The sequence below is a fragment of the Danio rerio genome, chromosome 24, assembly GCF_049306965.1.
Source record: "Danio rerio strain Tuebingen ecotype United States chromosome 24, GRCz12tu, whole genome shotgun sequence".
In the NCBI taxonomy this organism is placed as follows: domain Eukaryota; kingdom Metazoa; phylum Chordata; class Actinopteri; order Cypriniformes; family Danionidae; genus Danio; species Danio rerio.
In genome coordinates this window covers 25,691,157-25,704,993 of record NC_133199.1, presented here as the reverse complement: position 1 = coordinate 25,704,993, position 13,837 = coordinate 25,691,157, and the positions used below count along the sequence as shown (strand labels likewise).

General features: G+C 31.3%; 1 protein-coding gene across 7 annotated transcripts in view; it reads left to right on the top strand.

Annotated features, from left to right (window-relative positions):
- The window catches only part of LOC100331291 (suppressor of tumorigenicity 14 protein homolog), a 29,942-nt gene extending 18,085 nt beyond the window's left edge, over positions 1-11,857 (top strand). For 4 of the 7 annotated variants that reach the window (XM_073940672.1, XM_068217200.2, XM_073940671.1 and 1 more), the window contains exons 12-19: positions 3,278-3,382; positions 3,460-3,558; positions 3,757-3,870; positions 5,192-5,311; positions 5,396-5,579; positions 7,479-7,750; positions 10,669-10,805; positions 10,898-11,857. In XM_073940672.1, coding sequence (XP_073796773.1) covers positions 3,278-3,382; positions 3,460-3,558; positions 3,757-3,870; positions 5,192-5,311; positions 5,396-5,579; positions 7,479-7,750; positions 10,669-10,805; positions 10,898-11,065 — 1,199 coding nt within the window. In that variant the 3' untranslated portion in view covers positions 11,066-11,857. Of the gene's footprint in view, positions 1-3,277; positions 3,383-3,459; positions 3,559-3,653; positions 3,674-3,756; positions 3,871-5,191; positions 5,312-5,395; positions 5,580-7,478; positions 7,751-10,668; positions 10,806-10,897 lie in introns of all 7 variants that reach the window. The other 3 variants (XR_012399324.1, XR_012399325.1, XR_012399323.1) reach the window with 1 other exon arrangement.
- The last annotated feature ends 1,980 nt before the right edge of the window (positions 11,858-13,837 follow it).

Below are 13,837 nucleotides of genomic sequence, written 5' to 3'. Positions count from 1 at the left end.
TATTGTTAAAAGCTAATATGGTAGTTGGGTTTAGGTATTGGGTAGGTTTAGGGAGGTGAAAAAAGGTCATACTTTATAAGTGTTAATAAACAGTTAATATCTTAATAATAGGTAGGTAATATGCCAATATTAAATGTTCTGTTTTTGTGGTGTGTGTTTTGCTTTAGTTACTGCTTTATTTTATGGTGTTTCAGAAATATTAGATTTCTCATTATTTGATATACACTGTAAAAAAAAATCCCCGTAAAAAAACGTTGTTTTTTTTCTGGCAGCAGGGGCGCCAGAAAATAACCGTAAAAATACAGAAAAAAACTGTTAGAATTAAAGATGTAGATAAACTGTTAAAAAACAGTAGTTTTCTGTTTTACAGTTACAGGATATTACTGTGATTATACATGTTATAACTGTAATTATACGAGTTATTTATTTAATTATACAAGTTATCATGGTAGTTATTCAGGTTATTACTGTAATTATACATGTTATTACTTTAATTATACAAGTTATTTATGTAATTATACAAGTTATTATGGTAGTTATACAGGTTATTACTGTAATTATACATGTTATTGCTGTAATTATACAAGTTATTTATGTAATTATACAAGTTATCATGGTAGTTATTCAGGTTATTACTGTAATTATACATGTTATTACTTTAATTATACTAGTTATTTATGTAATTATACAAGTTATTTATGTTATTATACAAGTTATTATGGTAGTTATACAGGTTATTACTGTAATTATACAAGTTATTTATGTAATTATACACGTTATTGTGGTAGTTATACAGGTTATTACTGTAATTATACAAGTTATTTATGTAATTATACACGTTATTAAGGTAGTTATACAGATTATTACCATACTTATACATGTTATTACTTTAATTATATAGGTTATTACTGTAGTTATACATGTTATTAACATAATTATACATGCTATCACTGTAATTATACAGGTTACTAACGTAATTCTACATGTTATTAACATAATTACACAGATTACTAACATAATTATACACATTATTACTGTAGTTATATACGTTATTAAAACATTTTTACAGGTTATCACTGTAATTACACAGACTATTACTAAAGTTATACATGTTATTAATGTAATACAGGTTATTACTGTAGTCATACAGATTATTACTCTAGTTATTTCAATTATTAGTCTTTAAATATTCCATGTAATGTAAAAAAACAAACAATTAATTTCCTTTTCTAAGATTACAAGTTATTACTGTAATTATACAAGAACTTCAATTAATTATCTGTCAGATAGAACTTTATAATTAAAAGCAGAAAAAGACTTTTTTGAATTAGAAGTTTCTACCTGCATTTGCCCTGTTTTTTTTTTTACTTCAATTTGCAGTCATCTGTCATGTTAATGTATGAATGAAAACTTACACACACATTTGCAAGAACTTTGAAGCTCAATATCACAAAATCATTTAGAACGCAGACAGAGCATTATAATTCAAAGGCGATGAAATGTGGTCATTCAGCATTAATTTTCTAAACCTTAAGGGATAGTTCACCCCAAGGTCGGAGTGGGACTCCTTTTTAGCTCTGGAGTTTCAAGCCTTAGACCGGCCCACCTCAGTCGACGACTGACAATATTAAAATAACGTCATTTCCAATTCAGATTCAAATGACACTAACATGTCTTTTTCAAGCACACAGCTGCTTTAGAACTTCAAATGTTTTTCATAAATATGAGAACAATAATTCTTTATAGATATCCAGTCCTTTGTAACACAGAAAACACACGACACACAGAAAAAATATGTATTCCTACACAAATAACCCAAACAGTATTTTATGTCTTAACAATGAAAAAAAAAACATTGATGAGATTCGAACTCTGGTCGGCTGTGTCAATGCGTAACGTGCTAACCACTAGACCACGATGGCGCTGTAATCACTGCAGTGCAAAGTGTGTCTTTTTTTACCCTACTCTTTCTCCCCATTTTAGATTTCTGATCAAGTTATGGTAAGATTAAAAGTTAAGATTTATTAATGTAGTAAATCATCTGATTTTCATTGAGCAGGTGTAATATTCATTATTATTAATTAATATTCACTAAGGTGCCACTGTTTGGGGTGGAATGGAGTGCAGCCCGCAGGTTAATGATGATTATCATTAACCTGCAGGCTGCATTTAGCTCACGGGCTGCGAGAAAATAAATAAAAAGAGCGGAGCTGCGGCAAAATAATAATTAAAAAGAGTGAGGTTATGGTCAAATAAACAAATAAATTAATAAAGTGCAACTGCTGAGAGTGCAAGCAGCTAGGGACACCGGCCCTCGCGGGCAAAAAACGGACCGGGCCATCGGGAATTCTCCCGGTTCTCCCGATTAGCCAATCCGGGCCTGGTTCACCCAATAATAAAAATGTACTCACTTTTTGTGTACCCACCCTCAAGTGATTCCAAACTTTTATGATCTTCTTTTTTCTGTTGATCACAAAAGAAGATGGTTTGAAGAGTGCTGGAAACTGGTAACTATTGACATCCATAGTAGGTAAAACAAATACTATGGAAGTCAGTGGCTGCTGGTGTACAACATTTTCTTTTCAACAGAAGAAACTCAAGCAGGTTTGTGAAGAAAGAAGGTTGAGTAAATGATGACAGACTTAAATTTTTGGGTGAACTATCCCCTTAGTATGTTATATGGTCATCAATTTATCATTTTTAAACTCAAGGGGGGTTCAAATTTAGTATCATGCTTTTGGAATGTACAGTTACATGTTCATTTGTGACCCTGGATCACAAAATCATTCTTATGTTGCTCAGGTATATTTTTGGACATAGCCAAATTATTATTGATATACCGAATGATGTTATAGACTCTTTTTAATCCCAAAAATCAATATCAAGTAAAGGTCATGTGCCATGCAGGCATTTTGTAAATGCCTTTTTGTAAATATACAGAGCTCTATTTCTGTTTAAACATGCATTGCTAACAACTTAATTAGGTAATTCTCAATATTTAGATTATTTGACCCTATTATTTACCTTATTTACCTTAGTTGTGTCTTGGCCAAATAATATTCTGTCTAAACAAATCACACATTAATAAAAAGATTATTTATTCAGCTTTCAGGTTATACATCAACTTCAATTTCTAAAACTGAACATTTATGACTAAATTTATGATCCAAAGTCACATTTCCTATTTAAATTCTTAAGGGATCAGACATTATTAAAGGAAGAAAACAGAAAACACACATCCCAGTAAGTGACGATCATGCTTATTTTCTAATATTAGCATGTCCGAGGCAATTTCGATGTGGCGACGGCAAGTGTATCCCTCTGAGGAAAGTGTGTGATGGAGATAAAGACTGTTCTGATGGACGAGATGAGGCCAAATGCAGTAAGCTTTATTACCTTTACATTTTCTTCTGCCATTCGTTGTTGTCGTCTTAATCGTTGGTTCTGCTGTACTCTTAGACACGTGTAAACCAGGAGATGTTTACTGTAATGGTCAGTGCAGACCACACAATCAGTGCAACATCGCATGTGGAGACAGCAGTGAAGAGACTAACTGTGGTAAGAGTGTCCTTTATTATTACACATGAAGATTTAATGGTTGTTTTTTCTCTGCGTTCATTGATTCTCAGAGATGTGTATTTTCATTGCTACAGACGTGTGGAAAGCGTTCGTGGTAAGACCTGCCTGTGTTTTGGTGTGTGCAATTGTGCATTTTTGTGTATTATGAGTTTGAATCTTGTTGTGTTCACTTTTTAGGAGGTAAATGCTACCATATGTGCCCAAACAAAATCTGCCTCCAGAAAGCCTCGGTGTGTGATGGAATCGTGGACTGCAAAGACCGCAGCGATGAACTTAACTGCACACGAGCATGTGAGTTTTGGTCTGATTTGTCATATTTGGAAAAAAAAATTCAAAGAAATGTAATGATGGTATGGTTTTTATATATTATAAATTTAAATAATTTGCTAAGATGAGTTTGGTTAATGTATTGTGGTGTTTATTCGGATAAATGGATGAGGCTGTGGTAACAGAAAAGTTACACTAAATAAAAAAAATCAAGCAGAATATCAAGCAGAAACAGCATACTTCTCTAGTAACATTAATCACAATTATTCACATTATCTGTTATTAATAAATAGTTTATTTATTCATTTACTTATTTATTTATTAAATAATTTTTTTATTTTATTTTACTTGTTTTGTTTTTTTTTATTTCTTTGAATGATGTCTGATTTATTTAAGTTTGGTTACCACACAATTAAAAGATAAGATAAAAAGTTAATAGCATTAAACTTTATTTTCTGCAGTACCACATGCTTTATTTTAAACTAACGAGACTATAAAATGCTTAAATTAATAATTTTATAAATATTTATATATAATAATATCATTTTATTTTAATTTAAGTAATTTTAATAATACTTTTAAAAAGGTTTATATTCATTTTTGTTTTTTTACTATATTTTTACTTTATAAATTGGTGATGTAGTTCATTAAAGCTGGTGAGTATTTATTTTAAATTATTTATTTATTATTTTAATTTATTTATTTTGTTTTATTAAATTTTTATTTAAAATTTATTTTATTTTAATTAATTAATAATTTTTTTAAATATTTATTTATTTATTATTTTTTGTTATTTATTTAATGTATTTATTTTTCATTTTATTTTATTTTAATTAATTATTTTTAACTGTATTTAATTGCTTTTATTTAATTGTTATTTATTTAATTTTTTATATTTTATTAAATTTTTTATTATATTTATTTTGTTGTATTTATTCTTCATTTTACTTTATTTTATTTTATTGTTTTTATTTTATTTTTTATTTATTTTATGTATTTATTTTTATTTTTATCTATTTTTTATTTATTTATTTCCACACCGGAATAAATGCCAATTTTTCTGGTATATGTTATATTTGACAGAACCTTTGAGGTGACAGTGCTAACCACTGAGCCACCTTGTGCCAATTATTTTATTTTATTTATTTATTTATGATATACATTTTTTTCTTAGAGTTGCAAGCTGTTTTTAAATTAGGTGGCCTTAACTACTGTAAATTAATAATTTAATACAAATGTATATGTTTAAAATATATATCGATAAAAAAAATATAAAACAAGTGACAACACACCTGATGGTATTACAAAAATTTCTTATAATATTCTGTTGTCTGATCATATGCAGTTTCAAAAGGATGCTCCCCCTCCTCCTTCAAATGTGCCAGTGGAAAGTGCTTAAATAAGATGAATCCAGAGTGTGACGGCATCAAAGATTGCAAAGACGGTTCTGATGAGTTACGTTGTGGTGAGCATGCTTGAAAAAATGCATAATAAATGCAATTACAGCAAGACTGCGTGCATTATAAAAGTTTTTATCCTCCAAATGCAGGTTGTGGCACGAGGCCCAGGAAGCGGGCGAAGATTGTGGGTGGCACAGATGCGCAGGCAGGCTCATGGCCGTGGCAGGTCAGCCTTCAGATGGAGCGGTATGGTCATGTGTGTGGAGCTTCTCTGGTGGCCAGTCGCTGGCTCGTGTCTGCTGCTCACTGCTTTCAGGACTCTGATGCCATCAAGTGAGGATTCATTCTGGCACACATGCACAACTCTTCAGATATTTGGCATCACTTTGCCCTTTTTAAAAAAAGAAAATACAAATAAATAGAAGTTAATTTTTTTTGTAATGTGAGGCATATCTGAGTGAAAACACTTCTCAAACAATAAATCATGTAGAAAGAAAGAGTTTGTTCATCAAAAATGGATTGGATCTGGATCAGAGGGGTGCCAAGTTTGAGCACTTACTCTGAACCCCCTTGCTCTGCGTTGGTTGGAGAAATTTCAAATTGAACCAAAACAAATTATAACAATTGGCTTAAGATTGGCAATAGAAATTCAGGATTTTGTAACTCTCTTTTTGGAAATAAAAAGAGATAAATAAATAAATAAATAAATAAATAAATAAATAAATAAACAAACAAACAAACAAACAAATAAATAAATAAATAAATAAAAAGGAAAATGGATTGGATCTTTGTTTTGTTAAAATGAATTTTAAAATGATACATCAAAAAAATAAACATTCTATTAAAAATGACAGTTTTGAGATTATTTTATTCAGTAAGGAGAATTAAGTTGATCAAAAGTGACAGAAAACTGATTGTCTTTGCAAACAAATGCAAAAATATTTTCTTATTGTTATAATAATAAATGTTTCTTTTGCATCAAATCCGCATACAGTATTATAATGATTTCTGAAGGATCATTTGACAATAAAGACGCAATGTAATTATAAAAAAATTCAGCTTTACCGTCACATAAATAAATGACTTTAAAAGAAAATATAAAACAATTAAATTATATTAACATAATCAATAATATAATTTTATTTTAATATAAGTAATTTTAACCTTATAAATTGGTGATGTAGTTCATAAAAGCTGGTGAGTATTTATGTTATTGAATAAAATTTTATTATTTAACTTTTATTTATAATTTTATTTATTTATTTATTTAAAATAAATTTTTTTATCATTTTTATCTTTATTGTTTTTATTTTATTTTTATTTATTTATTTTATTGTTTTTATTTGATTGTGTTTTTATTTATTTTATTTTATTATTTATTTTTTATATTGTTTTAGAATTTTATTTTATTATTTATTTTAATTTATTTTTATCTTTTATTATTTATTTATTTGTGTATTTATTTATTTTATTTCATTAGATTTTTTATTGGATTTATTGTTTTTATTTTATTTTTTTAATTTTATTTTATTCTTTATTATTTTATTGCCACAGAAAAATGAACTACCGATTTCTCTGGTATATGTTATATTCGGCAGAACTTCTTGCTGTGAGGAGACAGTGCTAACCACTACGCCACCTTACCGCCCATTATTTTATTTTATTTTTTATTTTTTTCTTAGAGTTGCAAGCTGTTTTTAAATTAGCTGGCCTTAACTACTATTTAATTATCCATTATATAATTTGGTTCAATTTATTATATTATCTAATACATTAGGATACAATATACTTATTATGTACATGCACAATAATACATTGTATTTAAATTTCATCCTAACCTTACTCCTAAACCTATCCAAACCTTGAGCAGTTGCACTTCATTTTACAGTGTTTATTTAAAATGTACTTAAGAAAGAAAGTACTGGATTATACAAGGGAACCACATGCCCTAAAATAAGATTCAGGGATAGTACCTAGTTATTATTACCCAGTTTATTTGTTAAGTATATAGTATGTATATGCAAAACAGAACGCTAAATTGAAATACTAATTAAATACTAATAAAATACCTCAAACACATTCACAATAAAAGGGATATGTTACAAATTAACTTATAGTTACTCAATAAACCCATAATCTTGTGAGAAATTAATGCTAGAAACATTATACAAATTCTGACCGTATCTGTTGTTGCACAAACTATGTATGAAGTGTTTGCTGATGTTTTGTCAGGTACTCTGATGCGCGCTCGTGGAGGGCCTACATGGGAATGCGAGTGATGAACTCAGTCAGTAACGCAGCAGCGACCAGACAAATCCGCCGCATCGTCCTGCATTCGCAATACGATCAGTTTACCTCAGACTATGACATTGCCCTGCTGGAACTGAGCGCTCCAGTGTTTTTCAATGAGCTGGTCCAGCCGGTCTGTGTACCGGCCCCATCCCACGTCTTCACCTCCGGAACCAGCTGCTTCGTCACTGGATGGGGAGTCCTGACTGAAGAAGGTACGACACTGTGGAGCAAATACATTCAGAAAAAAAAAGGATGTTTCTTGTTCAGCTGAAGCAAGACAACATTACGAAAACTGGGACACATGATTTAAAATAATGACTAAAGAGGAAACAATCTGAAAATGGGAAAGTCACATATTAGATATTCAACCTGTGATGCTAGCTGAATTTGACTAATATTGTTTTTAAAATTCTGGTTTACCACACAGTACTCAGCATAATTTTTAACCTCATGGTTTAATTTTTATTGTATGAAATAATATATAATTTGCCATCATTTTTACCATGTTTATTATATACAGATTGATAGATACCAGGGCTGAACTATATATTGTTTGAGCATCAATATTGCAATGTGTGTATCCACAATAATCACATCAGGGTTAGATTATTTATTAAAGATTAAAAGATACAGATATTATATTAACATAGTTATACACAATTATCTACACAATTATGACTATTACTAATGTTATTTTTGTTTGATTGTTCATGTTCTATATTTGAATACTATTAGACACCCCAGAAAACATAAAGCATAAAGTTTATTTAGCTTTTATTTTTGCTCTCTCTGATTTATATATGCTTGTAATTTATTATATTTTTTGCAGATGCACTGCATGGAAAAAAATCTTGATCTGCCCAGTCGATCTATATTAATTAAATATTTCTCGCTACTTAAATTTGTGAAATTACATTCATATTACAATATATATCGCAGCAAAACAAAATATCGCATTGTCAGATTTCTCCAATAATCATGCAGCCCTATACTCTGCTTAAAAGGTTTAGTTCACTCAAAAATGAAAATTACGCTATTATTTACTTACCTTTATGTTGTTTAAATCCCCTGAGAAGTTTGTTAGGATGTTAAGATCTTAACACAAATGATTATATTTTAGCTCTAATCTGAGAGCACTCTCATCTTCCATAGACAGCAATGGTCCCGACTTATGGTCTCATCTTATTCAAAGAAAAGTTCCTCAAAACAGACAATATGCCTTCATTGGTTCAATCGGAATATTATCAAGCCACGAGAATTATTTTGTGCGCACATAAAACTAAAATAACAACTTTATTCAACAGTTTCTTCTGCTCAGTGTGAGTATAGGGTGCACATTCACTGAAGCTATGTGCACTGATATACACATAACAATCACCTTACTCGCCATACTTTTTAACTAGTTGTTCACCTTACTTTTTCTAGTCGATTAATTATAGTACATTAAGACATTTTGTGTTTTGACACTTTTTTTGTTTTCTTTAATGTCATGTTTACATATTTCCATACATGCAAATGTATAATAACAAATAAACTAATTTAGCATACAATACAAGATTCTGAATTTATGAATTGAAAAAGCTTGTATCATTTTGTTAACATCATGGGGGGGATTTTAGACATTTCTTTAACCATAAATAGGAAAATACGTTTTACAGTCAAAAATATTTTATTATTACAAAGTAAAAAACATATTAATTATTAATATTAATTTTATATTAAAAGACCCCTTTTTTAAACCACCATGATATAGATGGGAAAAACTGGAAAGTTACAGTACAAGAGTAGTATATTACAAAGTTTCTTTTCTTGTTTTTCTGCCGCAAAATTTCACTTTCTGTTTCATTCTGCTATAGGTCTGCACAATACATTGTTTCATCATCGATATCGCAATGTAAACATCCACAATAGTCACATCACAGGATTCAATGTTGAGTCTGGATTATAGTTTATTATTTGCACGGGTTTTTTGAGGTCTGTAAGTGTATGAGGATTTTAAAAGCAATCGGCCTTAAGAAATTGTACTATTTGTCACTTTAATAACTAATAATTGAATTTAACTATTTGTGAATCGAAGACTATGCAATATTATATTACATTAATATTTATTTACATTTATTACTTGATACCTGAATACTGTTAGACTTCTCGGAAAACATTAAAACTTGTTCTTGTATATACTCCCTGACAAAAGTCTTGTCGACGATCCCAGTTGTAAGAGAAACAAATAATAACTTGACTTCTAGTGAATCATTTGGAGAGTGACAGAAGGTAAATTTTTCAGAGGAATTATCTGTTGAACTGCATCCCAATCATCTCAAATACTGCAGAAGACCTACTGGAACCCGCATGAACCCAAGATTCTCATAGAAATCAGTCAAGTTTGGTGAGGTAAAAATCATGGTTTGGGGTTACATTAGTATGGGGGCGCGCAAGAGATCTGCAGAGTGGATGGCAACTTCAACAGCCTGAGGTATCAAGACTTTTGTGCTGTCCATTACATTACAAACCACAGAAGAGGGATCAGCCTCCACATCAAAGTTCCTGAAAGCAAAGAAGATCAAGGTTCTCCAGGGTTGGCAAGATATGTCACAAGATATGAACATTATTAAGCATGTCTTGGTTAAGTTGAAGGAGGAGCCATTGAAGATGAATCCAAAGAATCTTGATGAACTCTGGGAGTCCTGCAAGACACGTTCTTTGCCATTTCAGATTAATTTTATTAATAAGTAATTTGAGTCATTGCAGAGATGTGTGGATGCAGTCGTCCAGGCTTATGGGAGTCATACACAATATTCTTTTTCCACTGCAACATGACTTTATATTCTGTACTGTACATTATTTCTGTTTAGTGACAAGACTTAAGTCTAAGTCCAACCTCACTGTCCCATTTAATTGATTAAAATTAAGGCATGCTCATATTTTATTTTGGTAAAATAAGCGTTATCTAGAGGCCTTAGCCTTTCATATAAGACACTTCTGATACCAAATTATCAACTAGAAGTCAAGTTATTATGTGTTGTTCCTAAAACTTGGACAGGTGACAAGACTTTTGTCAGGTAGTGTATACTTGGAGAAATCTGAATACTCTAATTTACTCATTAAACTGTTGAAACCCTCTTGATTCCAGGAGAACTAGCCACATTGCTGCAGGAAGCCACGGTTAACATCATCAATCACAACACTTGCAATAAAATGTACGATGATGCGGTCACTCCCAGAATGCTTTGCGCCGGAAACATTCAGGGAGGAGTGGACGCTTGTCAGGTCAGTGTGTGCTTTTCCTTTCCACCTCTTATCATCGTTCCTTCCCTGTTCACATGCAGTACAGTACTCACGTATACAGTATGTTCACACAGGGAGACTCCGGAGGGCCTTTAGTGTGTCTGGAACGGGGCCGCAGGTGGTTTCTAGCAGGCATCGTGAGTTGGGGTGAGGGCTGCGCTCGACAGAATCGGCCCGGAGTTTACACGCGTGTCATTAAGTTCACAGACTGGATTCACCAGCAGACGAAAGGCCAGGTGTGACACGCACAAAAACACACACACACACACATGCATATACAAATATATATATAAATATATACACACCAGAGAACGGGTGATCACCCATGCTCAGATGCATGTGATGGAAGTGCACCGGCCCTGCTTTCATGGTGCACAGACATGGCAAACATCAACACCCCTGCATCAGAAAGCAATGTCCCATAATTCCCATGTTGCTCGGAGTTTGAAATCTCCACTCACAGTCTGTCAGTCTTTATGCCCCAAACTCAGCCAACACAAACCAGCTGTACTTTCTAAAACCTGGACTACTAATGTAGAGATTGAAGAGATGTGCATTATTTGCAGCGGAGAGAGCTCTCTTGGGAAGACTTGTATTATTGGGCTAAATGTTAGTTTTCATTCATTTATTCGTGTTCATGGCATTATTTTCACATGTTTTTCATTGTTTAAGGATGATAAACCCTCCACTTCGTTGTCCGTTTCTACTGTGAAATTGATTGGATGTCAGATATTATGACCAGCATGACTTTTAGTGCTTTTGTTATTGCTCTTATGTAGGTTTTTGTTGTTATGAATGTTTGCTGGCTTGTCTTTGAGAGTGTGAGAAAGCAGTTGCAGCCCCCTAAGACTCTCTCTGCTGGTCATGATTTGACATTACATCTTACTCAGTACTCCTTTAGTTAACGCACATATTGTTATCATGATCTGTACTCCCTACAACAACCTGATGTAAATGTCACCACTGAGCAAATGTTGATACTTTATGTTAGATATCTGAAAGTTAGAACTATATTAAAATGAGGTGCTACATTACTTAAACTGTGTTTTTTTTTATTATTCATTTGCAAGTGATTTAATGGGAATGAATATGTTCATTAATATGTGTTAATATTAATTATAATATTATATTAATTATATTTATATTAATTAATATGGGATTTTTCACAAGAGAGTGTTGCAAATGTTTGAAAAAATAAATCTGTAAATAAAATGATTTAATTAAAATATGAAAGAAAACTATACAAAATTGTACAAAAGTATACAAATATGAAATTATACAAAAGTATACAAAAAACAAGATTGAAATAAATAAAGACTTTATAAATACATTTTATAAAATGTATTTATAAATAAAGACTTTATAAATACAAAGACAAACAAATAAGAAAAACTGGATTAAAATTATCTAATATTTTATTTTACTTTAATTTGAAAAAAAGATTGTTTTATTATGAATTATTTTAGAATTGAATAAGATTAAATTAATATGTTATCACAAAAAATGCTATTATTAATAGAATGTAACTTAATAGAAACTCAAATTTTTCCAAATAATTGCCACAGTCGTCACAGCGGAATGAACCGCCAACTTATCCAGCATATGTTTTACACAGCGGATGCCCTTCTAGCTGCGACCCATCACTGGGAAACACCCATACACACTCGCTCACATAAATACACTACGGACAATTTTAGCTTGCCCAATTCACTTATGCTCATGTCTATGGACTTGTGGGGGAAACCGGAGCACCCGGAGGAAACCCATGCAAATAAGGGGAGAACATGCAAACTCCACACAGAAATAACAAATGACCCAGCCGAGGCTCAAACCAGCGACCTTCTTGCTCTGAGGCGACAGCAGTACCTACTGCACCACCGCATCGCCCATGTCTTTTATACCAGTGGTTCTCGAAGTGGGGGTCGCGAGACAATAAGGGGGGGGGGGGGGTCGCTTGGTGATTTCCAAAAATCTCATACATGTTATTAAACTATTAGAATTACCTTATTTTATCCATAACCTACAGAAGATACACATTTGTTTTTAACTTATAATATATTTAATATGTACTTAAAATTTATTAGTTACATAAAAAAACAACAACATGCAAGTAAAAAGCCTTCAACTAATCAGGCTTTCAATTTTTTCCCCACTGGATTGGGACCCCTGGGGTTATGATGCTAGAGTAACATCCCAGCTATAGCGTTAGTTGCATCAAATTGATTTTACAGCGCAATGTTAAACTTTGACACCTTTTTGGCACTCATGTACATTAAAAATAAAGGCCCAACTGAAAGTGGCAGTATTCAAAATTATACCAAGAATAGGATTGTGCTGTTAACATTGTGCCCACCATTCTCGTTAAGTGAGGTTAATATTAAATTAAACAAATGATATGATTGTTAGACTGTTGCATTTTTTGTGTTGTCAATATGCTCATGTTTATATAGCTTCTTTTGGTGTGTGCATCATTGTGTGCAATATTTGTATGTTTATTACCACCTCTGAGTATAGTAGGGGTCGTGTGTCACTGGAGTTGTTATTTTGGGTGTCGCGGGCTAAAAAAGTTTAAGAAACCCTGTATTAAACAATACATTTTTCCATTTTAAATGAACATATTTGGGTGTCTATGATGAAATACCCATGATTTAGATGTGTAAATTCACAAACGAGTCCTTTTATCTACACCAAAGGGTTTTCTAACTGAGGCCTTCAAAGAAGTGCTAGGGGGTCTGTGTAAATGTTTAGGAAAAGAAACTGTTTAAATACTATTAATAATAAAAGTAGTATTAATAATAATAATTAATTAATAGCTTCATTAACTACACATTTCATCAAGTAAAAAAATGTCAAAAGAATACAATCTAGATTAAACTCTATAATATTATCAATTAATAATAGTAATTACAATAATTATAAAATAACCCATACCCCAACAAAAAAATTATTTCAAAGATTAAAATGTTTTTTTTCAAATTTAGCTATAAAATAAATAAATTTATTCATTCTTTCAG